The sequence below is a fragment of the Hippopotamus amphibius genome, chromosome X, assembly GCF_030028045.1.
Source record: "Hippopotamus amphibius kiboko isolate mHipAmp2 chromosome X, mHipAmp2.hap2, whole genome shotgun sequence".
Lineage (NCBI taxonomy): Eukaryota > Metazoa > Chordata > Mammalia > Artiodactyla > Hippopotamidae > Hippopotamus > Hippopotamus amphibius.
In genome coordinates, this window is record NC_080203.1 from 51,536,026 (window position 1) to 51,554,958 (window position 18,933).

General features: G+C 35.6%; 1 protein-coding gene across 4 annotated transcripts in view; it reads right to left on the minus strand.

The window, feature by feature from the left end:
• Positions 1-18,933, minus strand: part of DIAPH2 (diaphanous related formin 2) — an 824,692-nt gene that overhangs the window by 555,756 nt on the left and 250,003 nt on the right. For all 4 annotated transcript variants that reach the window (XM_057717321.1, XM_057717320.1, XM_057717322.1 and 1 more), the window contains 6 exons: positions 18,240-18,356; positions 15,946-16,064; positions 12,450-12,514; positions 9,412-9,516; positions 2,942-3,250; positions 1,268-1,382 (listed from right to left, as the gene is read on the minus strand). In XM_057717321.1, coding sequence (XP_057573304.1) covers positions 1,268-1,382; positions 2,942-3,250; positions 9,412-9,516; positions 12,450-12,514; positions 15,946-16,064; positions 18,240-18,356 — 830 coding nt within the window. The remainder of the gene's footprint in view (positions 1-1,267; positions 1,383-2,941; positions 3,251-9,411; positions 9,517-12,449; positions 12,515-15,945; positions 16,065-18,239; positions 18,357-18,933) is intronic.

The following is an 18,933-nucleotide window of genomic DNA, read 5'->3' on the forward strand; positions in this document are numbered from 1 at the left end:
CAATAAATAGTAATTTCTGGAGTCCTCGAATAACCCTTTATTTTTTTTTTTTTTTTTTTTTTTTTTTTTTTTTTTTTTTTTTTGGCACACGGGCTTAGTTGCTCCGCGGCATGTGGGATCTTCCTGGAGCTGGGATCGAACCCGTGACCTCTGCATTGGCAGGCAGATTCTTAACCACTGCGCCACCTAGGAAGCCCTCGAATAACCCTTTAAATGTGAAGTCTACTAGAGCAAATAAGAAGGGGAAAAAAAAGACTTTAATGGCAGGAATTTTTTCAAATGCCAAAATTCTTCAGAATACTCTAATCACCCCAGATTTCTGTGTGTGTGTGAGCTTCAATCTACAAGGAACAAACACAACACAAGCCCTTCCAGCGAGCAAGATAAGCTAGAAGGGCTGAAAAGGAATAATTTTCACCTCTCTCTCTCTGAATCTTTCAAAATTCACATCCTCACATTCTAGGGCGTGTTGTGACAAATCAAACAAATGAATGGTAACGGTGCTAATTCCAAGGGCATAGGCGTGTGGAATATATCAATTTCGTAGCTGTGAAGACTCACTCAGGCTGAAAAAACTCTTATGCTTAAGTTACCAATTCTGCAATAATTAGTAAAACAGTAATGTTAAAATAAAATAGCAAAAATTCACAAACCACAATGATTAATTATGAGATTGAGAAGTTACCTATATAGTACCAAAATTATGTGTGAAATTCCTGAGACTAAGGATCTAATCATAAAGAAGGCAGCCAAATATCAAATCAGTAAAATATACTTAATTAGGTACCAGATTTTGATATTATTGCTTATAAAAAAAACACTATCAAATTTCCAAATAAACCAAACGGATTACTACAAATGTAAGGCTATATAAGCACCATGGCACCAATGTTATTCCAATTTCATGAAAACTTTAGTCATTAGTATTCTGTTACATTATCTTCTCTTACACGGTGAATCAACAGATTCATCTCCTCTGCTTCTCAGTAAAAATGATAACTTTATAATAGACGAGTATAAGTTGCATATTAAACAATAAAAATAAAACCCACATTTTCAGTTGAATAATAACATTTATGCAAAATAAATTTAAAAAGAAAAAAGCTATTCTTCTTTATTTGCTAGGTAAAATATAGTTAATATGTCAATCTAATTACGTTTGGACTCTGCCCAAAATATTATACATGTACACATTACTAGAAATTTTTAGCAAAGCACTGAATTCAACATATCAGAACAAGAACTTTATATTAAAAATAAAATATACCTTTCATCTGGGTAGCAAAATTCAGTGCCAATTTTGCAAAGAGATCTGGATTTTCAAACTTGTCCTCTTTAACTTTCAACCAGAAACAGTTCTCAGACAATTCTTTGGGATCAATCTGAAACAAAAATAACAAAGATAAGTTTCTAAATTATTACTTCATATTTGATTTTTCAAAGAATTCACTTTCACCATGGTTGAACGACATGACCTTTATTCAACTGCCTACTAAATCAATTTTAGGATCCATCAAAACAACACTTTTTAAGTAAACATTCGTTGGGAAAGTCACAGACTTCTATTGGTGTGCAGAAAAATACATGACAGCAATAGGCCATGGAGCAGATTACATTTTAAAAAATCTTCTACTGGAAGGAATCCTAAAAATAATTTAGTAAATCCCTCCCCCCAACTTACATACCTTCTTCTTGCTCCTGGATTTTTAAAAATGGGGAAACTGAGATTCAGAAAAGTAAATTTCCCATGGCTGCAGACAACAACCAGAAGAGCTGACGATTACATACATCCTACAATGTGTCCGGTACTCTTTTAAGTGATTTCACACATTAACTCATCTCATATAATCCTCACAATAATCGTTTGAAGCAGGCCCTGTTATTATCTCCATGTTAAAGATGAGGAAACTGAGCCCCAGGAAGTCTGAGTGGCTGCCCAAGCTAGTAAATGGCAAAGATGGTTTTCAAACCGAGGCAGGGTAGCTCTGCAGAACTGTGCTCTCAGTCACTATACTGAAACCCAATATTAGAACTGTGCATTTTCCAGTACATATCGTGATGCTTTGTGATATGTAAGTGCCATGACACTGTATGCTTAATTGCTAAATTAACATATCATTACATTTACACACACACATAACTGGGCCAGCAGCTCCTGCGTCCTATAGTTTGGTCGATTGTGCTTAACAGAAAATAACTACCTTCCAAAAACATTTATACCTCATTTAGTCTTAGCAGCAAAGCGTAAGTATATACTTCACTTTAAAACTGATTTCACCATTATTCTGGTCAAACAAGTTTAATATGTAGATACTGTCAGATATCACTGTAAGTATGCTCTTGGAATAGACATTTCCCCAAGTGGTAGCCTGGGTAATTGTATTTTCATTAGATTAGTTCCCAGTGAATGGGGACTGTGTCAATCTTAATAAGCTCTTTATAAAACATGTATTTGATAATAATAAACCAAAAGAACATTCAAAAGAAAAATCTTTCACACATCATATAAAACAAAACAAACCAAAAAAAGTTTACACCTCTACTGAATACTGTCAGTGATTCCACATTATCTGAAAGTTTAAAACTAAAAAAAAAAATTTTTTTTAAGAACAATAAAATAAAAAGGCTCCTTAACAAAAAGATTATATTTAAGAATGTTATGGCAATTAGTTAGCAATGGTAAAAGAATCAAAATTATTTTTCATATCCTCTAAAGCCACTTTCACTTTGATTTTCCTTTTGCCTTCTACGTTAATTTCAAGTTGATTGTGGAGTTGCTGTGAAAGATGAACATAGGATGGTGAGCTCACAAGCGAAAGCGAAAGAATCAGCAGTCATGTTCTCAATTATTATATCATACTTATAAGTAGCAATACCGTCATTCACATATTAATGAGCAACTATGACCAGACAAAGCAAAAAACTATAGTCATAGTATTACCTTTGACCAATTGATCCTCTTCATGGGCACCTCAGGTTTATATATTTTTTTCTGCTTCATTCCATATGGCAGATCAAATGCTGTTCCCGGAGGAGGAGGAGGAACTCCTCCAAGGGGAGGTGGTGGAGGAGGTCCCCCAAGCAAAGGCGGTGGTGGTGGTATTCCAGGTAAAGGAGGTGGAGGAGGAGGGGGACCTGCTCCAGGTAGAGGTGGCGCTGGTGGAGGTGGGGGTGGGAGTGGCCCAGCACCTGGCAATGGAGGTGTTAGAGAAGCACCTGGGATTCCTGATGAACCTGAGAGTCCAGGTCCCTGAAATATAAAATAACCCAACGTGTATTTAAATGCTCACAGTAAAGGATAGTAGCAAAGAAAACGTATCAGTTGACATCTGCAGTTGGGTTGTTTAAGACTTATCTAATTTAGCAACATCTAAGAATTGAAGAGTACATGAAAAAGACTTGCATAGATTTTTGATAAGCATCATAAACCCTGGATAATGACTAACTCTGCTCATATACTAAGGTTAGGAAAGTTGGTGTGCTCAAAGATTCTGTTAAACACTCCTCCAAAATAGTGACAACTTACCTTTCATTATAAATATATGCAAAGAAGAAGTGCTGTATATGGCTTGGGCCTGTTAGACTAGTTGGTATGAATACGGGATGATTAATACAAAATAATTGATTTAATTCCTTTGGGGCCAATTAGCTTTACACAAAGAGTCTATCTCATAACACCAGTAACTTAGCTGTCTTCTAATACCAAGAATTAATGCTAAGTAACAGCCATTTGCATAATAATACAGGTTTATCAATGTTTTTACATCTATTATTTCTTTTCATCCTTATTATAAAGCCCATAATGTAGGTTGGGTGCTTTTTTTTAAATTTATTTATTCGCTGCATTGGGTCTTCGTTGCTGCATGCAGGCTTTCTCTAGTTGTGGTGCGCAGGCTTCTCATTGCGGCGGCTTCTCTTGTTGCTGAGCACGGGGTCTAGGCTCGCGGTCTTCGGTAGTCGTGGCTCACAGGCTTCAGTAACTGTGGCTCACGGGCTCTAGAGCACAGGCTCAGTAGCTGTGGCACGCAGGCTTAGTTGCTCTGCAGCATGTGGGATCTTCCCAGCCCAGAGATCAAACCCGTGTCCCCTGCATTGGCAGGTGGATTCTTAACCATTGCACCACCAGGGAAGTCCCCAGGTTGGGTATTTTTATCTCACCTTTATCTCACCACTTATAGATGAGGAAACTGTAACTGCAAGGAAGTTCAAGGACTAACCAAAGGTCACACAGTCTGAAATGTGATTAAGATTTACATGTGGTTCTTCTCCTATCTAATCCAGTCCTCTTTCCACTACAACAGATTAGCTCCTAATGAATGGGTGTCAGTTGCCTTAAGGGGAATTAATTACAGATTACAGTATGAGGAGATTGTAATTCATTTCTCCCACCAGAAAGGAACTTCAAGCTCATTCTCTAATAATGATGCATGACAGCTGATGGAGATCATCGCATTCCATATTGCCCACTTTGTCAATTATTCATCTGGACCTGTTTCTTTAAACCATTACTGATCACAACAGTTCACTTTGCAAAATGAATGTGAAGGTGAATTTGTTAATTATAAACAGTCCCAAGAAACTCCTACAAATGAACATATATGTTCTGTAATTGAGATACATTAGATTAACTGAATGAAAAGTTTAAAACTATTAAGATTTCTTGGTATAGTGTTATTTTTATTTGGGGAGAAACTCTTCTAATCTTTACTAACATAAATTTCCTCCATGGACTACTTAACTGAACTAAACAAACTCAGAAATATCTTTACATAATAAATAAGTGGAAGCCTATTTTTGAAACAATCAATTTAAAAGATTGACCCAGACAAGAGGGCAGACAGCAGTATCAAGCAGTATCAGCAGTATTTCATCTTGTGGAACTGAAAACCACAGCCACAGAAAGATAGAGAAAATGAAAAAGCAGAGGACTTTGTACCAGATGAAGGGACAGGATAAAACCCCAGAAAAACAACTAAATGAAGAGGAGATAGGAACCCTTCCAGAAAAAGAATTCAGAATAACGATAGTGAAGATGATCCAGAACTTTGAAAAAAGACTGGATGCAAAGATCGAAAAGTTTACCAAAGACCTAGAAGAATTAAAGAGCAAACAAACAGAGATATGCAACACCATAACTGAAATGAAAAATGCACTAGAAGGAACCAATAGCAGATTCACTGAGGCAGAAGGGCGAATAAGTGACCTGGAAGACAGAATGGTGATCATCACTGATGCGGAAAAGAATAAAGAAAAAAGAATGAAAAGAACTGAAGACAGCCTAAGAGACCTCTGGAACAATGTTAAATGCACCAACATTCGCATTATAGGGGTCCTAGAAGGAGACAAGAGAGAGAAAAGGACCTGAGAAAATACTGGAAGAGATTATAGTTGAAAACTTCCCTAACATGGGAAAGGAAATAGCCACCCAAGTGCAGGAAGGGCAGAGAGTCCCAGGCAGGATAAACCCAAGGAGAAACACGCCAAAACATATAGTAGTCAAATTGACAAAAATTAAAGACAGAGAAAAGTTATTAAAAGCAACAAGGGAAAAACAACAAATAACATTCAAGGGAACTCCCATCAGGTTTACAGCTGATTTCTCAGCAGAAACTCTGCAAGCCAGAAGGGAGTGGCATGATATATTTCAAGTGATGAAAGGGAAGAACCTACAACCAAGAATACTCTACCCAGCAAGGATCTCATTCAGATTCGAGGGAGAAATCAAAAGCTTTCCAGACAAGCAACAGCTAAGAGAATTCAGCACCACCAAACCAGCCCTACAACAAATGCTAAAGGAACTTCTCTAAGCGGGAATCACAAGAGAAGAAAAGGACCTACAAAAACAACAACAAAACAATTAAGAAAATGGTAATAGGAACATATGTATCAACAATTACCTTGAATGTAAATGGACTAAATGCACCAACCATAAGACACAGACTAGCTGAATGGATACAAAAACAAGACCCATATATATACCGTCTACAAGAGACCCACTTCAGACCTAGGGACACATACAGACGGAAAGTGAGGGGATGGAAAAAGATATTCCATGCAAATGAAAATCAAAAGAAAGCTGGAGTAGCAATACTCATATCAGATAAAATAGACTTTCAAATAAAAAATGTTACAAGAGACAAGAAAGGACATTACATGAAGATCAAGGGATCCACCCAAGAAGAGGAGATAACAATTATAAATATATATGCACCCAATATAGGAGCACCTCCATACATAAGGCAAATGCTAACAACTATGAAAGGGGAAATGCAAGGCAGATATAAAGACACAGGTGTAGAGAACAAACACATGGACACCAAGTGGGGAAAGCGGGGAGGGTTGGGGGGGAATGAATTGGGAGATTGGGACACCAAATTGTACACTCTAAATATATGCTGTTTATTGTCTGTTAACTGTATCTCAATAAAAGTTCTTAAAAAAAATAAAAAATAAAAGATTGACCCATGTACAAAAACGTTAAAAATTAACAATCACAGGTAAACAGCATCACAGAAATGTTTCCCCTAATATTCAATGCACATTGTCCAAATATTTTATTCACATATATGAATGTTTATGTGTGTATATACATATATACAACTAAAGTGTTTATACACTTAAATGACAATCCTCTCCTGGAATGCAATACCCTCCTGAGATAAGTAAGGATAGGATTAAAATATGCAAATTCTTTCCATTTTATTTTTAATGCAGCAAGACTAGAGAAAACAGTCTGATTTTTCCAATTTTGATAGAGATATCAAAGAAATTCTGGGCAAAATTAAAATAATTCTTCTGAAAATTTCCATAAATTAGTAATTTACCCTCCAAGTTTTGTGTATAAATGGATTTAATAATTTGAAAGGTAAAATGTGTATCCCATTTTTTGTATTAATCGACGGCAAAATGAAAGTAATACTTGTTTATAAACATAAAATTTTGCCTCTATGAGATCATGTTTATGATATAAAACTTGTGTAACCACAAAACGCTATTACTTTAAAATAGGACTTTTTACTCAAGTTAAATATATATGTTACAAATTTAATAAAAATCTCAAATGCCACCAGCCTTTAAAATCAAATCACATCAGCCCTTTTCTTCCCTCCTATGAACAATTAGGAATGGAACAATTAAGTGAGACCACAATAGAGTACTGAGAATTTAATACGGCAAATGAATCATTCACTATCTGACAACATTTGGGGTGCGCTAGAAAGTAGTGTGACTCCGCACTTTTCCAGATCAGTTAATAATAAATAAGAAACCACACAACTAAATGGTAAGGCTCTGTGCTAGGTGCATTTGGGGACTTTAATAAAAATAGGAACAGGAAGTAAAGACATTGTCCTCAAGGTGCTCACGCTGCTGGGGAAGGAATAAAGCAGGCACACAGCCAAATATGATATGAGTGGTCTAAAAAAGTGATATAGAAGTTCAAAGAAATTCCCAAACGGAGCTTTGGATGTTATACTGAGCTGATCCTTAAAGGAGATGTTTCACTGGCACAGAGGAGCAAGGGAGCAAGGGAGCAAGGGAGGGCGTTTCTGAGAGAGAATAACCTAAGTCAGCATTTCTCAACTAAGTTCCATCAACAAACTCTTCTGCAGGAGATGTTAATAGGTAGTCTGAGATAAAGGGTTCTGTGGCTAAATGAGTTTGGGAAAGCTGTAGGAAAAAGAGTCAGACAGGTTTCTTCAATGTAGTCCATCTCAGACCCTTTAGTATGCTAATGAGAATGATGAATCTCCAAGTGGAGAATTTCAAGTGTACCAAATTTACTGGACTACGGAATGCTTTCCTCATGAAAAACCTATTAGCATCTCTGTAACTAATGTCTGGGAAATGCTGGCAGGAGGAAAAGTGTGGAGACAGTAAATTCTAAATGTGAAGGGAGGAGGGAAGGTGACTTAGCTGCAACAGAGGCTGGAGTTAGGGGAGCAGAGACAAGGCTGCAAAGGGGAGATAAGGGAGCCCGGGATAGAAGGCCTTCAAATTCCCAGTAAGGAGATTTCTTCTTTAATCCTGAATGCAACAGGCAACCACTGAACATATTAAAGCCTGGAGTGACAATAACCAGGGCAGTGTTTTAAGAAGATTAATTTGCAACTGACATAAAGGATGAATTTGAAGAGGAAGAGACTATAGGCAGGGCAGAAAGTTCAGAAACTATTGCAATATTCCAGGCAGGACAGAATGAGAGAGTGGCCCTGGGGGTTCTGGGCTTTGATGCAAAGGGATAAAAGAGAAAGAACTGACATAAGACAGGGACCAGCTTAATAATCTGTCAGGGGGCAGGGTGGGGAAGAGGCCAAGACAACCCCAGCTTCACAACTGGAAATAATATTGGTGGCAAAATTTAAACAAATAAGAATGGAGACCAAGCCGGTTTGAGGTAAGAGAAGTGACCACAAACAATGGGTTTGATTTCAACATGCAGCAGGACCTGCCCATGTGGAGATTTAATCAAGAGCTGGAAATAGATGACAAACCCAGAGGACTTGACACCTACTAAAAGGTGATATTTGAATTTATGATCTTGATGGCATATGAGTGCAAGGACATACAGAGAAAAAAGAGCAGAGGACAGAACACTGGAGAAAGTCATCATTTGGGGGATAAAAACGAAGAGAAACTGAGTTCTGAGAGATGCAGAAAACAAAGTCAGATGACACCAAAGAAGAGAGACTTAGTGAAAAGAAATTATCAAATATTACAGATAAGGGAAATAGGCTAAGGGTAAGAAAAGGCCACTGTGGGTAATATGGAGTTCACTGTTGAGTTCTGAAGTCACTCTTCAGGAGACTGATAGAAATAGAACTAGTCAATCAACAAACACCCTACTGGGCATCTACTATGCTAAGAACTAACTTCATGTTTCTTTATATTCATTTAAAAAACATGTTGTGTTGAGAGTACTTAATCAGCTCTAAAATTTAGACACCATAATTCAGACTTTAAGTGTATATGGGGTGTTTTCATCATACGGAATGTAGGCGGAAATACAAAGTTTATAGATTTTGAAATTATGGTAGTTGAGATTTAAAGAGATCTCAAAAAGCTTCAGGATCATTAAAATTAATGAGCATTTCCACATTCCTTTTGAAAGGAAATACTATGCATCCAACTTTTCAAATCATCATGCAAATTTCACCTCCAAAAAGAGTTTTGCTTGTGTAATATACTCCGTCAAAAATATTTAGGGCAGTTTGTGCAACGAATGCCTTATTTTCATCCAAACATTAAAATGGTTTATTGTTCTGAAAAATCAAATCTGTAGTTATTTCAAGTAAAATGGGAAACTGCCAAAAAGTCTGCTTCTGGTCACAGTTTTCCTTCCATCTAACAAGATAATTTTCTACCATCGAATTCACTGTGATATGACACAAAGTCTATATCTTGTTTCATTACCTGGGTTCGAAGTTGCTGGATTTCTGTTTCAAGCTCTTTGATTTTTTCTTCTCTTTTTTGGAGCTCAGCTTGAGCTTCCTGTCGAGCGGTGAATTCTTCATCGAACTGCAATGACCATAAATGCACACTTGATAATACAGTTTTGAGAAAGCTTTAAACGATATTATGTATTAAGTGGAGTGTCTTTTGCTTCTTAAATTTCCCAGGCCACTCAGAAAATCAGAGCTGTTGATTATTTTTATGGCAATTAAGTGCCTCTGTGAGGATGGGGTGGTAGTAAAGAAGAAATATGTCCCCAACCTAAGGTAAACAAACCCATTTCCACTTCTGAAAAAAAAATAATACAAAACAAAATTTTAAAAGGGTGGACTAAGAAGGCTCTCTTCTTATATGATGGATATTTTTGTTCTTTTGTTATCCAAAGTTAGGTTTTAGAATTAATCAGGTTTTTTTAATGTTTCATCCTATACTTTTAAGTTTCTTTAATTAGGAAATGAAACTTAAAAAGCAGGCATCAAGCAGTTCAAATCTTTAAAACTATATTTAATCTTGAAGAGAGGCTGCACTTTCAGAATGCCCAAATAAATGTGCATTAATACAAATCAGACTATTTTTACTACAATCTTAACTGTCTAGCATTCAAAAAGGGACGCTCCACAAAATGTGACAGTAGAATGATATATGCCATCATGGCATTCTCATTCAGATGGTTAACCAAAACACTTGCATAAACTGTTATAAGAGGGAAAAATGAGAGGTTAAATTACAGTGCGCTAAGCCTAAGCGGCCACTGGAATGGGACTATGCATTTACTGCCTCCTGCCCAGCACCTACCTCACTGAGGTCTCTGACCCAAATAAGCCTGCATACTTTGAGTGCAGACCACTCAGGTCCAGCTATAGAACATTTGCCCTTTATTGTCACTGTCACTTCAAATCATTTTAGAAGTCTATACATTATTCCAACAATGGTATTTATGTTTTTAAAAGTGATATATCTTACTGTCAAAAATTGTCTTTAGCGTTTGTGGAACAATAAAAACGTGTGTTCACTGTTAATAAATATTCCTCCTCCTAGTAGATTTGACCTTTGGAAAATATAAAATGCCATTCAGATCCAGTCTGAAGAGCAAACTGGATAATAGCGTTTGAGTCAAACCTGCAACACTACTTAATTCGTTTATTCACCTCTACTTGAATCCTGGGAAGCTGTCCCACAGAGGTTGTTCCAAATCATTTCTAATTTCTTTACATTTCAAACCTACCCAGATCCTTCAGTGTTAGCAAATGACCTTGTTTCCTAGGTCACTAAGAGGATGGAGCTTTTTCGACTTCACTACTATCTGTGTTAAGATTGATCTGATTCTATACTCGCAGCCTCCTTGCCAGAGTTGTCTTCTCCTGTGTGCTTCTCAAGCATGCTGTCCACACAAGCACACTACAATTTTGCTCTACAAATGGTTTATTAGTACACTTGAGGAGAGGCACACAATGTGTCTGCTTGTAATTTAAAACAATCTTAATCTGTAAACCCACAGAGCAGGAATCAGAGAAGCCCGAGATACGTGAGCTGAAAGACTTCTTACCAGTCCGCTAACCTTATTCTCTCCTTTTAATGATGAAAAAAATTAAGATCCAAGGAGAGTAAGTGGCTTACTTAAAGTCACAGCTGATTAGCAGAAACACTGAGATCAGATCTTACAACTACTGCTTCTCATTCTAGCTGCCTCTTTTTTTTTTTTTTACTACTTTATACTGCCTCTTACATGTTTTCATTCTAAATGTTGGTGAGGAGAATAAAGTATCAAACACTGAAATTTCTTTTTATTATTTCAGGACTCCTTTTCCAATAACAGATGCTTACAGAAATTTTTACTGGATAGATCATCACAATTTGCTCCAGTCTTGTGGTGTCTAATCACGGTGCCAGAGAAAAACTAGAGATCCTAAGATTTTCAAAGGGAATTTTAAATGTGCTACTTAAAACAAGAATATTAGAAATATAAAGGTCTATTAATCAAAGAGCGTGCATTCCCTTCCACCAATAAAAATGACAGCTTCAGACAAGCATTTTATGCTCAAGTTCTTACAATCTATTATAGTAACTGAAAGCGCAAAGACTTTCTTCAGATGCCCTGAAGTAACTTCAGTAATACTCTATAATTTCTAGAGTGATAGCTAAAGTGATTATCTAATCTCCAAGGTAAGTCATAACTTTGAAGAGACAGTGATATGTAAGCACTTTATTTTGCTGTCAGAAGACTCAAAACTGTAGAGCTTTTAGACTTGGGCTTGAATTCTTCTGCTACCAACAGGAGAGAAATGCTACAGTAATACTTTATAGGGTCTAGAACCAAACAATGCAATTTTCGGTAGAAGGTCATAAAATTGTAGCTATGCTTTCATGAAACAAGGAAAAGACTATCTGAGATCTAAACAAAATTCAGATATTCATAAAGTCGGCATTTACATAAGGTATTACACAAAGAAAGGGGAACCTCAAATTCTACCAAGCCTACCTACGTGAAGTAGCAGCAGCATTTTAAAAATGGTAATTACAAAATTCAAAGAAGATAAATCTAAGCAGAGAGAAAGAAAATATTGCATCATTCTGTTGCTATCAATAGCACTGATTTAAAGAACATAACAGATAAGACTGGCTAAACATCTCACAGTTCTCCAAGCAGCTAACTATTGTTAGGTGAGAGCTGCAGGAAAGCAATGGGGGAATGTGTTTTGGTTGATCATTTCTAACTATATGCTTCCAGCAACCTAATTTTATTTCATTTATCACTTTAGTAGAATATGGTTAATGTTTTTCTTCCATAATGGATTAAAGGTGATGAGCATGGAACAGTAGCAATCTTACCTTATCGGGAAAGAAATCAATATTCTGTGGTTGTGTCTGAATTCAGAAACATAAAGAACTACATAACTGAAACAACATTTATAAGGCCTTGCATAAGGAAACAATGTAGAATATGTACTGTGATTAAACTTTACATTTAATAATTATGGCTAATATTTTATAAGCCTTACCTTCTTTGAAAATTCTGCTGCTTTTTGTTCACTTTCTTCAACTTTTGCCTTGTTCACACAAGAATCTATTAAGATTGACCAAAAATGATTAGAAATTATCGCATTGGATCACTAGGCAAATGATGGCTGCCAACCTATAATTCTACTACGCAGACGATCATTTTTATGTCAATTGCTGTTAGAGGAAAATTGACCTATATTACACATAAAACATAAACTACCAGATTTTCTCTTTTTTTTGTATATTAACTGAATTCAATGATAGTATTGTTGAGGCACTAAACCAAGCATCTAAGAATATATTTGACTCAATCATTATTTTAAAGGTATTTCATTATTTACCACCCTTTTTTTTGCCACTTTATTATTTACCAACTTTAACAATTATAGAACTCTTTAAAAATGTTTTGTAGTTTATTATGGGTGGAGAAGTGCCAAAGAATCTATGCTTAAGATTATTAAGGCTCAAAATGACCCTTAAAATAAGGCTAGAGGGGAAGATACAATAACATTCTTTAACTCAGGCTTCCTAAAGAAAGATATCACTTGAACAACTTCTGATCAGGGGCACAATGTAGTATTATGTAAATAAAAAAACAAACATCGAAATTCTCAAGTCTAATCAAACACTCCAGAATATAAATAACTGAAGAACCTCTTTGGGGAAATATTCTCATTATTATATACACAGTCTATTCTGCATACCTATACCTAGCCATCCTATAACTATTTATTTACCTTAAAGAAATGAAAGCATATGTCTATACCCAGACTTGTATGTGAATATTCACAGCAGCTTTATTTATAATAGCCAAAACCTAGAAATAACCCAAATGTCCATCAACAAGTAAATGTATAAACAGATTGTGGTATATCCATATACTGGAATAGCACTCAGTTATAAAAACGAATGATACATGCAATACCACAACACAAATGAATCTCAAAATAATCATGCTGAATGAAAAAAGCCAACAAAGAGAGTACATGCTGTGTGTTTCCATTTACATAAAATTTTAGAAAATGAACCTAGTCTATACTAAGAGAAAGCAGATCAGTGATTGTCTCAGGATGGGGAGAGGTGGGGAGGCATGGGAAGGAGACTACAAACAAGAATGCAGAAATTTTAGTGGGTGACAGAGATGCTTATTATCTTGACGGTGATGATGGTTTTAAATGTACACACAGATATCAAAATTTATCAAACTTTACACTTTAAATATAGGTCATTTTTCTTATAATCAAGTATACCACAATAAAGTTTTTTCTTCATTGTAAAGAACTGTGTGGCTGGAGCAGGGCAACTAAGGAAGAAATTGGGAAATGATGAGATCAAAGAGGGGCCAGATCTGTGCTGTGCTCACAATGGCAGGTAGTGATTTTGATTAAAATTTCAATGGGAAGGCAATGAAGAAATTTAGGCCAGGATATGATCTGATTTATATAAAAAAAAAAATACTAGACTTACAGACCTGTGAAATCAGAAGAGACTCTAGGCTCCTCAAGTCCAGGTGATCTTAAAATAGAGACCCATAGATTTCCTAGAAGTTCTTGAAGCACCTGCTAATTTCTGTGTGTGTGTGTGTGTGTGTGTGTGTGTATGTGTGTGTGTGTTCAAATGAAGTTTCACAGCCTTCATCAGCAACTCAAGACCTCTGAGTATAAAATATTAAGAACCATACATATATTTGACTTTTGTGAATTTAGAGTTGAGGAAACTGAAGCCTAGAGAAGTTAAATGATTTGTTCACAATCACAGAGATGACACGTGGATGAGGTCATAATGGGCTTTTGATACTGACTATCCTCTCTCACCTGACCCCTTCATGTCTTCCCAGCCCAGTGCTCTTGATTAACGGTACACAATGCTAAGTACCTGGTACACAATGCTAAGTACCTGGCACACAGTACACAAAACAAATGTTTACTGAACACTGAATGAGCTAGCCAAAATCAACAGTAGCGTATATGGGCCAACTATGGTCCATAATAGATTATAAGGCAATACAAATATTTGGAAACAGTCCCTTATAACTCTCTCAACGAATATGAAATAAACTACTGAGTTTATTGCTCAGGGAAAATATGCAGTGAGGCCAGCATTCACATTAATTGCAGGGGCAGGGTACATTGGCACAAGCTTTCTGAAAAGCATTTGGCCTTTCAAAGCTCATACGCTCACTTAGAGGAATCAATCCTAAGCAAATACTGAGAAGGAGCCAAATATTTATATAAAGAATGTTCACAGCAAATTCATTTATAATTGTAAAAACCTGAAAACAACCTGCATGTTTAAGAAGAAAGGACGGGTCAAGGTGATTATGATATTCTATAAAATGGAATATTATACAGACATTCAAAGTCACATTTTGAAGGTTAATATTAAAAATTCCTATAAGGCTCCATGAAAAATCAGCATATAGATATATAGAAGAGGAATGAGGGAGAGAGAGTGAGAGCGAGAGCAAGAGAGACACAGGGAGAAAGAGATGATGGAGATGAAGATGGAGATAAGAAGATGTACTGAGCTGAAAAGTGAGTAATGGTGAAATGCACAGAGCTTTAAAAGTGTGATTGCTGGTTTATTTTGTCACTTACATAAGTCTCTAGATTGCCTATGATAAGTGAGCATCAGTTTTACAATCAGATAAGAATAATACATGATAAATAATAAGGAATTCATCTTTGAATATTACTGTGCGTCTTCCCTGTGCTATGGAGTGAAGAATAACATATAATTGGCATTCAACAGCTGTTGTTTTCTCCCTTTGACGGTAAGACAAATGAGTTCATGCTTGAACCTCAGCAAGTGATTTTGATTAGGTATAAGTAAAACTGCTTAACCATAAGGTCATATGGCATAGTATATTTCACAAGAAAGGTTTCACTACATCCTTCAAAGATTGTTCCATAAAGTGTAGCTAGCTACCAGTCTCAGATGATATAAGGTCATTTCCTCAGCAATCCAAGTAGATGAACATGATCGTCTCAAATTCCTTCCCAGCTCTAAGGTCTATGAAAATATAAATTGATCTACTTTAACAGAATTAAAAGGTCTTAAGTTACTGAAATCAGCCCATATTTCTTTTCTCAAACCTGAACACTAATAACGTACCATTACTAATTAGACCCTATTGTACACGTGACTTCTGCAAAACCACAAAGCTATCAGCATAAACTGAATCAAAGGATTTCATTTCAGAGTCATGTTTCTAAAAAGCAAGGCATTCACCCCCAATATAATGTTTTCTGGTGTGGCATTGATTTTAAACTGAATTCAAGAGTGTTGAAATGTAATAAATAGATTAGTATTTCCAATCACACAGGCAGAACTCTAGTGATCATCATAATTAATAATTACAGCAAATAATACCCATGGACACAATGACTTACTAGATATTAATAGAGGAAGTTTAGTGAGAGTGCTACACTTAAGAAGTATTATACAGAAGAGAGTAAAACATGATCAAAGGACACTGAGGATGATATCACATACCTATCAGATGAGTGAAATCAATGTCTAATCTTTGTCTATACTTGAAATCTGGGTCCATACCACTGCAGTGTAGCACTATCTGTGAAACACACTCCTCAATTATTTTGTAATACTGTGGCCTGCAAAAGAGAAGAAGTATTCTTGAATACCTTTTCTACCTATACAAATCAATTTTCTTAGGAAGTGATTCTGCATGATAAAGAAAACTAAATCATTTTCTAGTAGGTTAAAAAACTCTTTTCTAGCCATTACACTCACTCAGGAGAAATATGCCTAAGCTTAAAGACGCGCTGGATGTTACAGCGTAAAACTCATCGTGATATAATCAACTATGAACACTTAGTGACTTAATACTCTAGTTTGCAGGCATTCATGCTTCTGTTCAAACATACTTAGCAACCTTATCTACTTACTTACGCTATTGTTCTTAAAGTTAATAAAAATAAATGACTTTTTAGTCCTACATCTATGGATACAGAAATGGTTCTGGGCCTCTCCAAGTTCTCAATTTCAATAAGAGATGAGTATCCTGGCACTACATGGCAAACAATGTCTTGAATTTACTGCCACATTTTTACTCAAGATCGCTATAACAGCTTTTACAAAACTGGACTGAGCCACTTATGTTCCAGACTATACCAAAGATCTATTTATACTCATATTTTAAAAGATCCATGTTATAGAAGCGTACACACTAAATATGCATGGCTATAGCTTCAATTTGTTCAAAGTGTCAAAGGTTTTAAAACATTTCCTAATTCTGTAATCTATCAAGGTACTTCTGGCCTTAAAAATGACCACTTCTACACTTCAAAAATTTTAAAAAGGCACTTTTTGCATTAAAATTCGGGGAAATTTTAGTATTTATCAGTGGTTAATAAATTCAACAGAGAAAAATCAGAAAGGAATACTACTATGGACAAATTATGACATAAACATCCCTAAAATTAGTGTGCTGATAACTGGCCAACCTACTAAAAGTTTGCAAATAAAGCTAAATGTATTCTAATTGCTCTTATATGTCTTTTGTCATGGGACTGGTCTCAAGGATAAGAATGAAGAGTAATATATATTACACATCTGAGGCTTCTTCAAGTCATCATCAGACCTAGGGTAAATAATACTGGATTATAATCAATCTAGTCAATGACTCTTTGGGTAAACAAGGAAAACACAATCGTTTTCTTTCATGACAAACTAAATATCCATAAGTAGAATAAAAGTGCTAGTCACACATTCAGGATGTTCTCACGATGAAAAGGATGTCATATTAGAACAACTGCTCGTTTATTCAAAGTTACTGAGAAATGAATGGTTTCACACAAATTATGTCCCCAGGTAACTGTGTACCCACGGGCACAGTACCCCTTTAGTTGCCAGCACTTATTTGAGAAAACAATAGTCATTTTGGTTGGATTACTATATTTCCTGTTTAAAAAAACATAGCATATGGTATTTTAAACATTTTTCTATATCTCTGTAACATCATGATGCCCATCAATTATTGCACTGGCCTGAACTATAAGAGAACTATAAGAGAACCATAATAGTTCTCCATGGGCTTTAGAAATGTCATTTTTGTTGTGACTGTAGCCGACGCCATGGTACCTTTCCTTTGTCCTTTAATCAAGCAAGGATTGAGAAATCAGAGAACCTAGGTTGCTAGAATTTCATGCATGTTAGAGTATGAAGAACAACTAAGAGTCTCTTGAACAGTTAAATATAAGATCATGGTCACCAGCTTATGGATAATTTCAGTCACTCAGAAACCCTTCTCTAATTTTCTGGTTTTCAGATATATTCCCAGAACTAGACTCTGAAATTTTTGACTTTAGGGATTACTATTATATTTATTTATTTAGAAGCACTACATTACTGTGTATAAAGCTAAAATATTAGTATTATTATTTTCTTAGATAAGATCACACCTATTACTAGATGGATTCTATAGAAGAGGAATAACAATAGTCTTACTTATTAAAATGTACAAGGACTTAAAAGTTCTACCATAGACTCTTCAGAGCTTACTCTGTGCCACAAAAATAATTCATCATAGGGTCAGTAAAATCTGCTGGGTTCACTGCTACTGAAATGGCATACCCCATTTTTATAAGTATATTCTTGTGTCCCAATTAAAAATAAACACCTTTTTAAAAATGTAATCTAAAGTTGTCAAACTCTTATACTCTCTGTATGTATATATGCATATACTGTCTAGACCCCACTACATTGTTAATTTCCCTTTAATATCCAATTCAAATTACACCAACTGTACTTTCAGAACAGCCTCTTACCTGATATAATAATCATTTCTGATGAGCAAAAAATGTTGCAGAATGGATAATAAGTAATTTTCAGCAGCAGTGTCCTTCAACATATTATACAGAAGATGGTACACTTCATTCATATCAGTGGAAAGCAAGTAAAGGAAAAAAATCAAAGATTCTTGATAACAGTTTCATTCATAACAAAAGCAGCGTCAGTTTTGAAAACACTGATATATCATTTTGTTTCCATTACTGTTTCTAAACCTTCAACTCCATGATCCAGTATTTAAACATTTCCATAAAGAAATTTTATCTATGGATCACTTTAACCTTTTAACAGAGAAACAGACTTAAAGAGTATTTTCAAGACCATTTAACCATTAAAAGCTTAAATGATCAGCTATTCATTATATTTTAAATCCCAGCTTATACTTGCTATCATTGGAACAGCAATGCCATTAATGAAAATGGTTTTTTCTTGATCTTCCTGTGCTTGTGATGGGGCATCTATATTATTCATGCAAGCCACTACTCCTCTCTTTTCACTGCCCACCTAAGATAGTAAGGCAAATGAGCATTGTGTGGACTGCTAAGAGTTCATAAAAACCAGTTTTATTTTAGACAGATGAAACACTTACTACATATGAAGTCATTACTGTTTGCATTCATTTGTATGTCATTATTTGATAAAAGAGGGAGACTAAAGACAAAGGAACTTGAA